At 55.3% G+C, this 17374-nt stretch overlaps 1 protein-coding gene across 1 annotated transcript in view; it reads right to left on the bottom strand.

Moving 5' to 3' along the window:
• Positions 1-10537, bottom strand: part of COL18A1 (collagen type XVIII alpha 1 chain) — a gene marked incomplete at its 5' end in the record, with an annotated part of 42966 nt that extends 32429 nt beyond the window's left edge. The window contains 4 exons of the mRNA XM_082484011.1: positions 8575-8642; positions 9114-9250; positions 9745-9843; positions 10427-10537. Of these exons, the coding sequence (XP_082340137.1) occupies positions 8575-8642; positions 9114-9250; positions 9745-9843; positions 10427-10537 (415 nt within the window). The remainder of the gene's footprint in view (positions 1-8574; positions 8643-9113; positions 9251-9744; positions 9844-10426) is intronic.
• Between the last annotated feature and the right edge of the window lie 6837 nt (positions 10538-17374).

Raw genomic sequence — 17374 nt, 5'->3', positions numbered from 1 at the left:
CTTATGAATTATAAAGCCAGAGATAGCTTCAAGGGCTGTCGGGCTGATGGAGATTTATGCTAGCAGCGACAGTGGGAAGAGTATGAGCTTGGTGATGCTGGGCTGGCAAGCTGCAGAATCCAGGTGCCCTGGCTGCTATTTCCACCCCAGGCTGTTTGAACAGACTCCCACAACCTGGGGACAGGGTCAGAGGAACAGCCAGATCTTCCAGTCCCCCAGGAGGAGGAAACCAGCAGATTAAGCTTGGGAATCAAATAAAAATATAATAAAATCCACTAATGACCAATTTCCATCTTAGAAAAGGGTTGGGAAGCGATGCCAAAAAAAGCAATAAAAATTCCACAAAAGCAACCTTTTCAACTGAAAACCAGCAGACACGGGGTGTTCCGGACCAGATGTTGCTGGCTGAGAAAGACCCCGGCGCTGGGGATGCTCCTGCCAAACAGCGCTGCCGGTCAGAGCCGGGAGCACAGCAAGTCTCCAGAGCCTTGGTCCCTGGAGCTGCCCCATCCCACAGCCCCCGGGGTGGGGAGGTTCCTGCTGCCTCCTAGCCCCCAGCACTTGCAGGGAGGCAAAAACCTTTGGCTTGCAGGAACCATGCCTTCACCCCCAAAGGGTTTATCAACTGCTCTTGTGCCTCAAGGTTGTTGAGGATTTTTGCACTGTCTGCTCTTGCACACGCTAATGGGGAAGGAAATTAAGCCGAGAAACAGAGAACACGCTGAAAGATGTGCAATTACTTGGGCAGAGCTGGTAAACATGCCCAGCACTGCCGAGGCAACCCACCAGCTGTGCTGCCAAGCTGCCATCCATCCCACAGGCAACCCTGCTCCTGGTGATCAGGAGGGATGCAGGACATCAGGCTACAACATCGCAACAAGGTACCCAATGGCTTTCTCTTTAGTGAAGGCTTCTCGCTCATTAATACCAGAGCCAAGCTTTCCAAGCACAGGGGACAGCCTCACAGGTATCTGAGTAACTCTGCATTAACCCAAATCTGGACATCATCCAGAGTGTATTAACCACAAGTTTCCCAGGTTTTGCTGGTTCCTCCCACCACATCCTTCCCTCTTTGCTCCTCACTCACTCCCACCCAACACGACCCATTTTTGCCATTAAGTCCACTGCAGCTCTCCCAGTGTCCACAGCCTCCGCTCTCACGTTTCTCCCAGTGGCTCCAAATCCGGAAGGCAATGCCGGAAGCCCCCATTAGCTGTAAAAATGTTCAAACCATTTTCTAATCCTGTTCAGCTCCTTGCTTCAATTATATCTTTGGCAAAAGCGCTCTGGGCTAATCAAATCCCACATTAAAAGCCAAAACCCACACATGTGCTGCTACCACATACTTTCCTCCATCGACAAAGTCAGGGACTTTCTCCCATTCCCTGATACTCAAGGGGATTCAGTACCAGCCAACACCGTTGCAGGTTTCTTCTCCACCAGCTCCCACCCATCAGTGTCTCCTCTGATCACTTGCTTTCAGCAAGACACTGCGTATCTTCCCAGAGGGCAGCAGCACTGCTGCTCCACACACATTGGTACCCAAAGGACGAGGAACACAGCTGGAGGACAGGAAAGCCAGTGAGAGCACCCCACAGATGGCAGAGAAGAGATGAAGTGATGGCATGAGGTGGAGCCCAGCATTGGTCCCCCCATCAGTTGCAGAAGATGCTGCCTCCAAGCTGCATACACAGCCAGAGAGATGTGCGGGACGCTCTTGGAAAGGATTCATCTCCAATGCTTTCTCAAATGTCAGCAGATACGCTAGAGGATCGTTAAAATGCTTTATTAATCCCATACCTCTGGGCTGCTGATATACATCTGATACTTAATCCCAGATGTCTCCTTCAGAGCTTTGAACTCTCTACTGAAATACCAGAATTAATTCTTTTCTTGGTAAACTATCAGAGTTTGGAAGAGACACAGTACACTCATTGGGATTGTTATTTCAGGGCTTAGACCATCATCCCTAACGGTTGATGCAGATTAGAAAAAACAGCACCGTGCACATCTGACAACAGCAGGAGCAGCAAGGTGTAGGCAACCCCTCACCGGGAAAGCTGTGCAGCAGCCCCTTGCCAGCCCCACGTGAACGGTTCACATGGCTCCAACCCTCCTTGTTCTCCTCTAGTTCCCTCCCTCCACGCATCCTCCCAGAGACATCATCCTCTGCAAAGCAGCCCCAAGCTCAGAGCATGTCTCGAGGCAGGGAAGCATCAGCTGGAAATACATGGGAAGGTTGCCTGTGGATGGAGGATCTTCTCCTTCTGCTCTCCAGACACAGGGCAAGTACCCTTCCTTGAACCCACCTCCCTTGTACGTCTCTCCTGGCTAAACAGGGCTCCGCATGGACCTTACTGAACTGAAGAGTTGCTTGGGCCCTACTGAGCTGGTTATGGTGGATACCTGTCTGCCACAGCCATAGGGGAGCCAGGAGCCCCCAGGCAGCAGGAGAAAGCCCAGGTGAGAAATATGAGGACTCCAGTGCTGGAAGGATGCACTATTGAGTTGTACACCAGCACGGACCACAGGGCTTGCCACATGGCTGGGCAATTGGAACCCCAGATGCCCATGCCGTAGGCAGTGCTCAGAAGGAAGGGGGTATGTCCATGGTGGGGTAACCTAAACCAAGACCACAAACCAGAGTGGGAGCAGGTAGAAAGCTTGGCCAGCAGGTCAAGGGAGGTGATTCTCCCCCTCTAGTGTGCTCTCCTGAGACCCCACCTGGAGCACTGCATCTGGCTCCATAATCCCCAGTACAAGATACAGACCTGTTGGAGCAGGTCCAGAGGAGGACCATGAAAACGATAAGAGCACTACACCACCTCTCCTGTGAATAAAGGCTGAGAGAGTTGGTGTTTTTCAGCCTGGAGAAGAGAAGGCTCCAGAGAGACCTTATTGCGACCTTTCAATATATAAAGGGAGCTTATAAGAAAGATTGAGAGAGTCTTTTTAGCAAGGCCTGTAGTGATAGGACATGGGGCAATGGTTTTAAACAAAGATGGTAGGTTTAAATTGGACATAAGGAAGATTTTTTTTTTATGATAATCATAGAATGGTTTAGGTTGGAAAGGACCTTAAAGATCATCTAGATCCAACTCCCCTGCCATGGGCAGGGACATCTTCTACTACACCAGGTTGCTCAAAGCCCCATCCAGCCTGGCCTTGAACATTTCCAGGGATGGGGCCTCAACAACTTCCCTGGGCAACCTGTTCCAAGTGCCTCACCACCCTCATAGTGAAAAATTTCTTCCTAATATCTATCTAAATCTACCCTCTTTCAGTTTAAAGCCATCACCCCTCATCCTACCACTATATGCCCTTGTAAAAAGTCCCTTTCCAGCTTTCTTGTAAGCAACCTTCAGATATTGGAAAGCTGCTATAAGGTCTCCCCAGAGCCTTCTCTTCTCCGGGCTGAACAACCCCAACTGTCTCAGTCTGCCTTCATAGGGGAGGTGCTGCAGCCCTCTGATCATCTTCGTGGCCCTCCTATGGACTCTCTCCAACAGGTCCATGTCCTTCTTATGTTGGGGGCCCCAGAGCTGGACACAGTATTCCAGGTGGGGTCTCACAAGAGCGTCGACCTGCTGGCCATGCTTCTTTTGATGCAGCCCAGGATGTGGTTGGCCTTCTGGGCTGCAAGTGCATATTGCCGGTTCACGTTGAGCTTCTCATCCACCAACATCCCCAAGTCCTTCTCCTCAGCGCTGCTCTCAATCCATTCTCCACCTAGCCTGTATTTGTGCTTGGGATTGCCCCTACCCACATGCAGGACCTTGCACTTGGTGTTGTTGAACTTCATGTGGTTTGCACAGGCCTACCTTTCAAGCCTGTCCAGGTCCAGCTGGATGGCATCCCTTCCCTCCCGCATGTCAACCACACCACACAGCTTGGTGTTGTTGGCAAAGTTGCTGAGGGTGTGCTCAATCCCCACATCGATGTAACCAACAAAGATGTTAAACAGCAGGTGTCCCAAGACCGACCCCTGAGGAATACCACTCATCACTGCTTGCCACTTCAACATGGAGCCATTGACCACAACTCTTTGAGCGTGACCATTCAGCCAGTTCTTTGTCCACTGAGTAGTCCATCGGTCAAATCTATCTCTCTCCAATTTAGAGACCAGGATGACCAGATAAGGGTGGTGAGACACAGGAACAGGTTGCCCAGAGAAGCTGTGGATGCCCCATCACTGAAAGTGTTCCAGGTCAGGTTGGACAGGGCTTTGAGCAACCTGATCTAGTGCAAGATGCCCCTGCACATGGCAGGACAGATTGAACTAGGTGATCTTCAAAGGTCCATTCCAGCCCAAACCATTTTGTTATTCTACAATAAAGCAAGAGTGGGTAAATTAGTAAGACTGCAAACACACAAGGGTGACTTGCCTTGAGCTTGTGCAGAAGAGCAGGTTGCCCCATGTGCATGAGAGCTTCCTCCCAGAACCATTGCCACAAGCCCCAGATGTGCCGGAGGACACAAAAGCGGCATCCCATACCACAAGTTGGGGTGAGAACAGCCCTCCCTCACTATCCTAAAGGACTGAGGACAGACCTCAGCTCCACCAAACACCCCTCAGGTTGCCCGGGAGACTGGTTTGCAAACAGTGGTGTCTCATGTGCTCGGGTCCTCGGCATCATCTGCAGGCACCACACTCATGGGAGGATACAGCTTCAGTTCAGTCCTCATCCCCTATGCTTGCTCCCTTCTCCACACGCTCCTGCCTCCTTAAAAAGAATCAGTGACATCCCTGCACTGGAGAAAATACTGTTTCCCAGCAGCACAGTTATCTGCTTGGGAATTTTTTAAGCCATGCAATAATGCTTGAAACAGGATTGCAAAAATGTGTTCCTCTGTCTTCTCCAAGTGCTCAGGTTTGCTATTTAACAGCACACAAATTTTATCAATATAAACACTGTAAGAAGAGGTTATTCCAGCTGCAGGACAAAACAAATAAGAAGCGATGTTACAACGAGGCTGCTATTCAGAGCAGAGAAACCCCATTTCTCTGGGATCTGGTAGTGTGTGCGAGGGATCTTCCAGCAGCCACAGGGAAAATGAATTCAGCTCTGTCCTCCCAGGGATGAATGCCTGTGAGGAGCTCCCAGACACCCACAGCTGCCCATGACCAGGAGAGACCTGAGTTGAGCTCCCTTGCCCCACATGGAAACCCAAAATTGCATCAGAGCTCTCGGTGAAGGATGCTGGGGATGGACTAAGCCCAGGTATGGAGCTGTAAAACCACTGAGAAAATTAGGAGTGGGGTTGAAAAGGTTGCTTACACCAAGGGAAGAGACAAAAAATGCTGCCTAGGAGCACAGCTGCTCTGCAGGACTACTTGGATCTCTTTTTAAACTGTTTCCAGCCCTAAAGTGCCATTCGAGTGAGGTGGCTTCATCTCTGCTGCCTCTTCCTCAGGATGGGCAGGAGGGATGGGATCCATCTGCCAGGGGGTGGACCAGGAGCCCTGGGAGCATCCAGCAGTGCTGCAAGGAGACATCCACAGTTTTGGCACCTCCAGCTGCCGGCAGCCCAGGGCGGCTCTCACTCTCCACCAGCTCCCACAGCAGAGAGCAGCAGCCCAGATAAGGTTTTGCAAACAGAAGTCCCACCAGTTGATAAGGAGATGAAGAGCCTGCAGAGCCTCCCAAACACAGCATCCTCCCCAGTTGCTCCAGCCCATCACAGGGGCCTCAGTAGCCAAACAATGCTACCAGAGCTGAGAGGTGCCAACTATCCCCAAGCTGAACCCTTGCCGGTGGGTGCTGCCCACAGCTAATTTCCCACAGCCCTTCCACTAGTCTTTAGAATAAATTCTTAAAATAATGTTTGTGAAAGCTCCAATCCACCTGTCAAAAATCCCCAGGCGCCGATGCCAAAGCAGTTATGTCACAGGCTGTAAATCGCTTTGCACAGCACCCATTTCATCTTTGAAGGCACGTGCTTGCAAGGAATCCCAGTCATTGAGACCAACGCGCCATTGAAGATGGAAATACAATCAGGCATGATCCTCTACGCTAGCAGCAAGCAGCTCCAGTACCTGCTATATTTAACAGAGGGAGGAGGCAGCTCGGCTTCCCAGGTGCTGCCTGCATCCTCCTCATCACCACCAGCCAAGACCTTGATGTACCAGCCCATCCCAGCCCCAAATTGATGCAGAGAAACTCAGCATGAGAGAAGATGAAGGAATTCAGGCCATCTCCACCACCAAACTGGGGCGACCCTGGCCAGCTTTGTAAATTCCTAATGGTGGAGATCCCCCATCTCCAGTGACCTCTCCCAAAGTTGTCCCCCATCCTGGGAATGCAGACTTCCCCAGTGTCTTACACAGCCTGGGCTGCTGCCCTGTGCATGGGGGACACCCATAGCCCTGCATGTGCCCCAGTTCCCCTGTGCACTCAGGACCAGGCCCACAGCAGCATCCCTGCAGCATCCTCATCCCCCCGTGCAGCTACGTGCCCTTGCTGAGGAATCCCAGAGATCTGGAGATAAGAGGTAAGACCAGCTCCGGTCAGCTAAGCCCCCAAATTTGCAAGGCAGGCAGATAAACAGAAAGGTTATCTCCATGCCAGGACAGCCTTCAGAGCAAACATTCCCCAGGAGCCATCACAAAGGAGTGCTGGCAGAACAGGCCCTGCAGTCCTTGGACATTGAACCAAGGGAAGAAATAAAAAAATAAAAAAAAAAGAAAAAAAGAAAGAAAGAAAAAAAAGCCACACCAACCCTCTTGCAAATTCTTTTAAAACCCGACTCGCAGCCTGCCTTTGGGAGACAGCCAAGTCAGCTGGGTGAAACGGGCACCTCCCTGCCAGGGGTGACCAGCGCCAGCAGTGCTCCCCCAATGTTTAACCCCTCTGCGTGCCATGTGAAATGTCCTTGGAGTTCCCCAGCATGGCTGCTCAAAGGTGGGGGGGATGCAGCTTCAGCTCAGCAAAGGGTCCTGCCCAACCCTGTGTGCCCAGTGCCATTCCAGGAGCTGAGATGCCAGTGGAGAGGGGGTGGGAAGAGCATGAATAGCTCTGAGTAACCACTGTAAAACCAGCTCCTGGCCCTCCAGCTCAGTTCGGCTGTGCTGGACAGTCTCCAGGGACCTAAAATAGTCAATTCAGGATTTCACATGGGAATGATCTTCCCATCTCTGAAGACCTCCAATGAAGCTTTGTTCCTGCGGTCCCTCGGGAGGCACCCACGCCACAGAAAGCATTATCATAAATCCAGCCTGGGGCACTTCGAGAGCTTCTCCAAGTGTTCCCAGACACACTCTGGGAGCGCTGGGCACCCCTGCTGCCCAGGCCACTCTCTTCCCCTCTACAACATGACCCAGCCTCTGCACAGCCAAACCTGAGTTGTTCCTAGATGACATGAAGCCTTGCTGCAGTAAATAATCCACCGATTTCACAGCCCAGTGCCTGTCCGACTTCCAGCTCCCTTGTACCTGGGGCAGCCGCTTACCAACGTGTCTCGCCCAGCCTACGATGATAGAGGGGCACAAGCCCTGCCTCATAACGTGCTGGCAAGCTGACAACGCTCAGCGCAAGCAGAAGACAACCAGAACATCACCCCGGAGAAGTCACCCTCACACAGTTTTGCATCACTGCTTGCAGCTCAGCCGTTTTGCAAATGGGGGCTACAAGCAGGGTTGGGGGCTCCCCGGGTCAGCCACAGCTCTCTGTGCCACCTCATGCTGGGCACTCATCCAGAGACTGGCTGCAAGGGGAGGAGGGCTTTCAACTGGCCTGGCAGCCGGGAGGAAGCTTCCCCAGCGGGGAGGTAAAGTTCACCAGGAAAATAGGCAGCTCATGCACTCAGGCAGTGGGAGAACTGGCTCGCATGCCCCATAGGGAAAGAAAGGCTGGAAAGCTGAGTCAGCGCTGAATTCCCCTCTCCCGGGGCACTTTCAAGCTGCTTGAAAGTGAGATGAGCGAGTTGTTCTGCAGAGCCTCGAAGGCTGGGGAAAGCCAGTGAGTGGCGTGGGAGGTGTTGCATCCCCGGGGCACACGCTCGAGGCTTCCTACCGCTCACAACGCTTCCAAGGACACACAGTCACAGGGAGGACTTCTGCAGGCACGGAAGAAACTGCTAACACATGGAACACAGCCACTTTGGGGTAGCACCCTCCCATCTGTCTCACAACCGGAGTGGTACAGACAAACCACTCTCACCCCAGTAAAGCCTCCAAGTGCACTGCAACCAGACATCTCTCTCAAGGGTTGCCTGGCACAGTGTTTCCCCAACATCCTTGCCCAGTGCCCCGTCGAGGAGATGGGGCCCACAGGACCCCAGCCCTGCCACCCTCAGCAGCCATGAGGGACATGGCCATTGAAGGGGTGCATGCAGGGAAAGTCCCCCCATTGAAGGGGTGCATGCAGGGAAAGTCCCCCCAGCACCCTTCTCTTTGGGGATCACGGACTGGGCGCAGCATTTAGCCTGAGGGGAGACGCAACCTCATGTCTTCTGGGAAGCAGAGCTATATTTGCATCTCATCCCAGGGGACAGGGGGCTTCAGGACAGGAAGGCTGTCCAGGACCCCAGGCACGGTGGCAGTGACCCCCCTCCTCAGCATCCCACGGACATTACCTGGCTCCTGGGAAGCAGCGGGGACCAGCAGGACAAAGAGCCCGAGCAGCAGCCGCCGCGGGGGGCACCTGCGGGAAGGGATGGAGAGAGCAAGAGGTTACCCACCCTTCTGCCGGCTCAGGGGTGGCCCCCGGCCGGCAGGCCCCGGCCGGACCGTTGCGCTCCAGACTGTCGCAGCCCCAGGGCGCCCCGGAAGCTGGGAGATCCCCACGGTATACCGGTGCCCCCCAGCCTCGGCGGCACCGTTGCACCGGACTCTCGGTGAACCCCAGCCCCGGTGGCTCCGGGTCCCCGCTGTACCAGTGCCGGTGCCCCCGGAGTTCTCACGGCATACCGGTGCCCCCAAGCCCCGCCAACTCCCGTGTCCCCACGGTACCGGTACCCCCGGGGTCCTCTCACAGTATACCGGTGCCCCCCAGCCACGACGATTTCGGTGCTCCCGCGGTACCGGTGCCAAGCCCGGGCGGCGCCGGGATCCCGATGAGCCCGAGCCCCAGCCCCGGGTGCTCCGGGGCCCTGCGCTACCGGTGCCCCCCAACCCCTGCGGCTCCGGGGTCCCGGTGCGCCCCAGCCCTGGCGCCCGCAACTCCGCGGCCCCGTCGCTCACCCTGGGCGCATGGTGCCCGCTCGGTGCCGGCAGCGCGGCTCGGCTCGGCACGGCTCGGCTCGGCACGGCCTGGGGGCGGGGAAAGGAGGGGTCAGGAGGGGAGGGGAGGGGACGGGAGGGGACGGGAGGGGCGGCCCGCCCCGGGCCGGGGCCGCGGCTCAGCCCGCCCCCAGCCCCCGGTCTCGGCGCTTGCACCGACTCCTGCAGCCGGGAGGGGGTCGGGGACTCCCCCGGGGAGCGTCCGGGCTCTGCGCCAGCCCCCGGTGCGCGGAGGGCACGGCGCGGTTCCCCAACGAGCATCACCTCCCTGGGGGGCTGGGGAGCACCCTCAGGCCCAAAGGGCACCGGCAGCCAGGACCTGCCCCGGCATTGCCTGCTCCACCAAGCACATGGCTCGCAGGCCAGGCCCGGTCTTGAAGGAGGGAATGAGCTCAGCGGTGATTCATTCCCTCTCCTGTCCCCTATCCAAGTCCTGGGTGCACCAAGCAGGGAAGGGTGCTCCCATCTGGGCACCCCACGCCCTCCTCTCCTGGCCCCTCCCTATCCCAGCAGCCCCTCGCTACTCCCGACTGCATGTCGGGGGCTTGGGAACCCCTCGAGCCTCCCTTGCCGCTCTGGCTGTTCATGCGATGAACCTGGCCCAGCTCAGCAGGAGGGAGGGCCTGGGGGACCCTGGCACCCTCATGGGACAACCCTTGCCAGGGGGCTGGAGTGCCAGAGCCCAGGTGGCAGTGCACCTCACCTTTTCCATGCAGCTGGCACTGCTGCCCGTTTTCACCTTCTCCCCTCACGGCAGCTTTCATCTCCCTCCAGCTCCAGCCCTCTCCTCCCCTTATCCCAGCTTTCATCTCCCTCCAGCCCCAGCCCCGTGGAGGGCAGGATAATCCCCACAAAACCTGCCACACCTTGCTTTGTCTTCCGCAGCATTTTAGTGCCTCGAGGCAGCAAACTTCTGAAATCCAAGCCCTGGAAACTTCCAGGGGATCTAGAAGTGATTCACTGATGGCAGAGGCGGTGTTTAGTCTAAGCCACGGTTTGGATCTACTAGAATAAACCATGACATCCAGCTGCTCGTCTCTGTGCTCACAGAGGTGCACGCTATCGCTATCCATCTTTTCGCTATAAATCTTTTAACCACGCCTCGCACCACGATGCAAAAGGCAGGCAGCCCCTCGGCACAACCCTGGTCTGGGGTAATGAATAGACCCTGAAGCTGCCTTTTGTTTGGGTGCAGAATGATTTCACCCAGTCAGGACTGTTGAATTTACACTTTCCCGGCTGGATGCTGACTGATTTGCCGCCCCTTTCTTCTCCTGCAGCTGGATTCCTTTCCTCCAGGTAGACGCTGATGTGCATTGCCAGAGTACCTGAGCTGCACAAAAGGCAACACGTGGCAGCCCTGAGTCAGCGGGCTGCCATTTCACAGAGTTTTCAGAGGGGTGGATGGGCTGCAGAAGGAATCATGATGACACTGGGCCTGGAGAGCACGGAGCAAGTGGGAGGAGAGTCCTGGGGCAAGGATGGTGCTTGGAAAAATCTCCTTGAAAACTGAAAACGATCCTCCCTGATAGTGGTGGTATCTTCAAAGCAAGCCGACTTTTAATGGGCGTGACGGGAGCAGGAGGGTAAATGCTCCCACAGGGTGGGAGAGGCTGTGGGCAGCTCTGGATGGCTGCTCTGGGCATTGCTTTAGCTCAACAGGGAAACAGCACTGGCCCTTCCTATTGTTATCAGTGCTGCATGGACCAGGAGGTGCAAACCTTGTTGGGGCTACCCTGACTGCCTGCCCAGACCTTCCCACACACCGACACGGCTGGTGCTTCACTGAGAGCAGAGATGCTGTCGCTGGGTGCTGTGAGCACCGAGGCGCAGGTGAATGTGGAGCTGCTTTACAGCCCCGACTTCTCTCTGCACCCCTGGGCTCTCCCTGCCCTCACCATGCTCCCCCAGCTCCCTCTGTGCTTGTTTGCCGGGGAGAGATGCAGGACAGGTTCAAGTGCATCACCTTTTGCCCACCCTCCTGCCTTTCCTGTGCCTGCCAGTGGGTCTCTGCCCCAGTGCTGGCCCCACTGCCACAAGGCTGTCTCCCCCCAGCAGACCTCCATGCAAAGTGCCTAGCTGACACCAGGGCAGTTTCCCATCGTAAAATTTCCTCCTGCTGTGCTTTAAAGTTTGAGAGCTATGAAGGACAGATAATGAGGCTCATCTTTTCCCAAGCAAACAAACACTGCCCACTACGGGGGGGACATGCTGCCAGGGAGGCAGCTCTTTCGAAAGCCAACCAAATGGAAACCAGCAGTGCTCTGATGGTGGCTCAGCCGCCCACAGACGCTACTTCCCAAACCCCAGCCAAAAAGGCCCTCCTGCCCTGCAGGCTTCAAGCTCCAGCAAAGCTTTGGCATTTTTCATCTCTGCACGGCTTCTCAAGGGTCCAACTGTCCCCCCACCCCTGTGCCTGGCTCCCACCCATCCCTCCTGGCTGCATCCTGTGGCTGGTTGTTTCATGCTGCTGAGTGTCCCTGGGCAGGGGCACCTCATTGCAGGGGCAGAGGGGCTGCCCCAGCTCACAGCACACAGTGCCTGCCAGGTCAGCGGCCGGGACAGCACAGCGACCAAAAAAAATGTAATCTTGGCAGCCCTGCAGGATGTCTGGCCTGTTTTTCCCTCCTTTGGGCAGAGGGGAGGGGTTGGAAATGCTGGCCTTGCAGCCCAGGCACATCCCTGGCCGTGGCTCCGGGGCTGGCACGCATGGCCTGCGTCCACATCCCTCTCCCGAAATGGCTTTGGTGCGACGGCTGCCCATGCACTGTGAAGGGCAGTGTATCCCCAGGCTGCCGCGTAGCCCAAGGAGCTGTGACCCACGTGCTGTGGGAGCGGTGGGGGTGCCAGCAGGCACTATGAACTGTTGCCACTGCTGAAAAACAGTTGCTTGTGCGCATTCCCTTCAGATGCTCTCATAACTTGCAGCTGGGGTGCAGACAGAGGATTTAGTCCTGCTGCCACCATGCTTTTCTGCAGGGACCCTAGTGAGGAGGCTGGGGAGCAGCAGGAACCATAGGACTAGGGCTAGGGGTGGCAATAAGGGACAAGAAGGCAATGGACAATATTTGGCAAACCTCTGTGCAGAAAAAAAAAGGCTGCAGCAAGAGGAGGGAGCAGAAAACCACCAACAGGCAGGGCTGTCCCATCTGTGCCAGTCCCCAAGCAGTGGCCATGGCCAGTCCTGCCACTTTGGTGTGCCATTTGTCTGTGTTAAAGCCACCTTCTCCTGGCTACAGCCTGTGGGTGTGAGCACCCAGGACCACTAGCACCAGCCAGTTTTGCATCTCTCTGCCACATCTGTTGCTCTGGCTCAGAAGCCCCTGTCCACTGGTGGCATAGACCCACCAGGACAGCGGTGGAGGAGCTGATCCAGGAGGGATGTCCACAGCACCATGCCCACCCTTCAGCTGACACCTTCAGTCAGGATCTGGCAAGGGATAATGCAACAGCATCTTGGTCTGCGAAAGGCATCCCTCCTTTCCAGAAGTAAAGCACGCACAGCCGTGAAGGTGGGCGTTTGGGAAGGACCCAAGGAGCACAGGCAGGGAGTGGGAATAATTGGAAATCCAGATATTCCCCCAATGAGGAAAACTGGCAAGCACAAGAGCTTGACTGAATGGGGAGCATGTTCCCCGCCCATGTGGGCAGGGAATGAGCTAAGCCAGGTTGGGGTGTTGGGAAGCTGGGAGTGTATTAGCACCACACCTGGCCCTAGCAGCCATATCTGGCAAACACGTTAGCGAGGGTCTGCAGAGGGCAGAAGGAGGTGTTATGGGGGCGGCCAGAGGCCTAGCCGGCAGCAGAAATGATCCAGGATCTGGATCTCACCCACATCCCTCCTGCAGATGTGAGAAGGAGATTGCTGCAACTCAGGGAAGTTGCAGGGAGGACGCAGGGAGGTGAGCTGGGGCCAGGGGTCCATCACCTCCTACCTCAGCAGGGACAGGACAAATTCTTGTCTGCAGCCCCCCCACATCGTGTGGCGCAGTCTCCCCCACCACCACAGAGACTAGAGCCCCTCACATAGAGCTGGGCAGGCAAAAGACCCCAGCCCTGGCCACATTGCAGAGCGGCTGCCTTCTCTCCCTGGGCCACATGCTGTGGAGAGCTTTCGTCTTGTGGAGTTGTGATATGATGGAGATGGCCTGGCCCATTCCCAGGTTTGATATTGGCAATAAAAGAGCAGAGCGACACATGAGAGAGAAGGGCAAGCAAGAGTATTTGCTCTGGAGCCAGCAGATACACAGCTGCTAATTCAGCAGAGGCATAGCACTGCTACGCACAGTAACCTCCACCCAAGGGAAGGAGGAGGCGGACTAGATGAGGGATCCCCTTTCCTATCCCAGGGCTGGGAAGCCCCATGCAGTGTTGGCAGGGAGAGAGCCAGCCCCAGACTGCTGGACCACATGCATCCTTCCTGTTCTCTGCCCGCACCCCTGGGCAGTGCCTACTCCCTCCTGTGCAGCCTGTCCACCAGACACGGGCACCTGGGGTGTCCCGGCAGCCTTTTCTCCCTCCCGGCTTCTTCATGACTCATCCACTCCAGGGGAAAATGAATATTTCAGCACATACTAGACAAAGAGATGAAGAGAAGCATTTCATGGGAAAGGGGACAAGGCGGATGCTTCTTGCATGTCTCATCACAGCGGCTTGCCCTTGGGTCTCTGCCTTTTGGCTGGCTGTGGGAAATGGCACTTGTTTCCCTTCCCGCTACACAGTCATGCTCATACACCACCAGTGGAAGATAAGAAGGTTAGAGCTCTGGAGCTGTGTGAAACCTTGGTGCATCCACATCCCAGGTACAAAGTGCAGGTCTGGTCCCCCATAGCTTCAGAGGAACCCGGTGAAGCTGGTGTGAGGAGCATCTGCAATGATGGAGGGGATGGAGCAGCTGTCTGAGGGGGTGAGACCACCTGGCAAGGGCTCTGGGAGGTGAGGAAAGGGTGGAAGGCGGAGATGATGGATAGCTATAAGTCCACAAAACTGGTGGGTGAGGTGGATGCAGAGCTGTTACCCACTGCAGCCTGCAACACCAACATAGGAGGCACCCTTTGAGGCTCAGCAGAGACAAGCTGAGAGCAAATCCCAGCAGGCATTTCTGTCCCCAGCCACAGGACTTGCTGCCAGGGTAGGATGGGGAGTTGGATAGGACCAACTACAAAGGGAGGAGAGTAGTCATGAACAAGTCCCTAGGCAGGCACGTCCCTGCCAATATTCCTGATGTGATGACTACAAATACTATGAGAGTACCAGGGGACCAGCCCATGGAGAGTGGCCAGGCTCATGGCATCCCCCCAGCAGCATCTCTTCTTGCTACCATGGAGATGTGTGCCAGCCTGTGCCCCCATCATCTGCCCAGGGGAGGATACCAGGTACCCCTCTACTCCTTCCTACTGCATGCCCTGCCCCATCCCTCTGCAGGGCTGGAGGTCACTGGGAGTTTCAGCTGACCCCAGCTCTGCCAAACCCAGCAAGGCTGGGAGAGCTCCTGAAGCCTTCCCCCAAATGCCCCCGGTCAGCTGTGATGCCTGAATTGCTCATTCAAGGGAGGAGTCCTCCCACACTGGGACACCCTGGTTGCCAGCTCCAGCCCCTCCATGTCCCTCCTACAACTAGTGGGGGCCACCTGCAGCCTCCAGCTCCCATGGGTCCCCGGGGCTCTCCCTCCCCTTGCATGACCTGCTCATGGGCACTGTGCCCCAGCAAGCTCTGCTCACACACGCACCTCCCTGTTTTCCCCCAGAAAGTGCAGTTCAGTTCAAATCAATGTCTGCCTTCACTGCTTGGTGTGAGCTGGGGCCAGCAGCCACAGAGCAAGCAAACTCATCCTGATTCCTGCTTCCCTTCCCCAGCCCTTTCAGAGAGACCTGTTGAAAAGCAGTTTATTTTTAACATAAGAAAAAGAGCGTGTTTCTCTTCCTTCCTGCATTGACAGACAGGTGCTTGCTCATGGGAGAGCCTTGAAATAGGGCCAAGACAGACAGGTCTCCAGGAGAGAGACTGATCTGGCACAGTAATGGGGTTGGGCCCAGGCTGCCATTTGGAGGATACCCCTGTAACCATCACGATCGGCTTGCCAGGCACAATGCTGATGGGTTGTAAGTCATGGCTGTCTCTGGCTCAGGCATGGGGAGCAGGATGGAGGTGGAAGGACGCGGGTCACAGCACAGGGTGCTGGCTGGAGGAGGGACCAGCGGGGCCCTGGGGATGCTGTGTGGGTGGTGAAGCATGCCTGCATTTTCCCTGTGTGGAGGTAACGCTGAGAGCAAACAGCCCCAAAACTGAAGTTCCTGGCATGTGGCAGTGCTGTTTCCTTGGAGAGTCTCCCAGCAGGAGGCTGTCACCTCTTCTCTCCCAGACTGCATTTAGCATCTCCCCTGGAGAGGAACAGTCAACTTTGACTCAGCTGGGAAAAAAAAAAAACAACAAAGGCCTTTGCTCCAGCAAGACTCAAAATAGGAGCTGTTTCCTCCCTGAGAAGAGGAAATTCCCAGCTCCCCACAGAGAAGCTTGTGCTGGCTGGCTCTGCGGGAGACTGGACCGCCCCAGGCTGCTCAGCAGCTGGGTGTCCTGAGGTTCTGCCTCAGTTCCCCATTCCAGAATGCACTGAGCTGTCAGGTTTCCTGCAGCCTGGTATAGGGTCTGGCCACCGGGAAGGACTGCTCCTGTGAGGACCCCCATGCGCGAGGAACCTTGTACCCACCTTGCATAGGGTAGCGCTAGGACCTGATCACATGCCTGCTGACAGTCAATGTGCCCCATCCTTTTCTGGCCCAGCTGGTGCTTGCCACCTCTGAGCTGCCCAGGACTGACTGACATTTAACTTGTATCTCCAGGATAACTCTGCCAGGATTTCTATTCCAATTTATGAGCCCTTCCCACCTGTGTGGGAAAAAAATGGTCTGGGATGGGTGGGGGTGGAAATGCCCCCAGGGCAAAGACCTGTCAGCTGTGGCCACCTAATCCCTGTGCACCCTGCTCACTTGCCAGGCCCTGCAGTAGATTTGCTGAGCTCTTCACCACTAGTTTGAGCACATTTGTCCTCAAGCCTTCTCCTAGCCCTCTTGCTTACCCATTTGTATCCGACTGGCTGCGTTTTTTCAGTTTTCCTGTTCTTTCGGCAGACCTTCCGCTCTTCAGCATCAATGTTTTCCTGTGCTCCCCATTCTTTCTCATCAGCTGTACAGGGGCTTTACAGGATGCCCTATTTGGTCTTTGCTCCATGTTTTACTGAGGCTCTTAATAAGGTGTTTTTCTACAGCCAGGCAGCTTGGAGGCCTCTGGCTTTCTGGACCACACTGTTGAGAGGTTTGGGATTGGCCCGTTTTTTTCTTTTCTGTCACATTTCCTCATTTTTACATGTCTTGAAATCAAATAACCACATGCTTGATTTATTCAGCCTGTTCTTCCTTACCATAAAACAAAACCCAAGTGGTATTGCAGCTGGCCTAGACTGTCCCGAGCTAAGCCCCATGTGCTGTGCAAGAGCAGACCCAGAAAAGCATCTTCTGGTGGTTCTCAGGCTGCTTCTGAGGGGATGGCACGTTGTACCCCATTCAAAGGTTTTATCCTTACATCTTGTCCCCTGACACTTTCATCCAGTCCACAAGTGAGTATTTGAAGTGTCCCCTTGTTACAGCCTCCCCTAAAATCTCTAACTATCTGGCTTTAGGTATCTGGCATTGTTATGGGAGCACTTGTAGTTTTGCCCTTGCTCTGCAGCCCAGATGTGCTGGCTGTTCTCCTGGCACTGCAGAGGATCTGATTTGCCTTCCTTATTTATTGCAGTTACGCTGTTTATTTTCCTGCTGGCATTTTCAGAAGTCTACTGAACATTAGCTGCGTTCCTCGCATCAGTCCCATCAGGCCAGACCAGGTGCTCTCCCCCACCCGCCTGCTTCTGGTTTAAACACTCTCTGGCACTGCAGTTATCAGTGCCAGCAGCCTGCTTTTGTTACGATGAAGGAACAGCATTTCTTCCCTGTGCATTTCCCTAGCAACCCAAGAGGTGCTCCAATTCTGACCATAGCTAAAGATCGTCTCTCTGACCCACAGTCTCATCTCCACCCTGAGACTCCAGCTTTCTGCATGTTTCCTGGGTCTCACCCCTGGGACTGGTAGGGTTTCAGAGAGCACCACAGGCAGGTCCTG

The sequence above is a fragment of the Vanellus vanellus genome (genome assembly GCF_965231255.1).
Source record: "Vanellus vanellus genome assembly, chromosome: 5".
Lineage (NCBI taxonomy): Eukaryota > Metazoa > Chordata > Aves > Charadriiformes > Charadriidae > Vanellus > Vanellus vanellus.
Note: the sequence above shows the minus strand (reverse complement) of the source record. Positions and strands in the feature narration are given on the sequence as shown.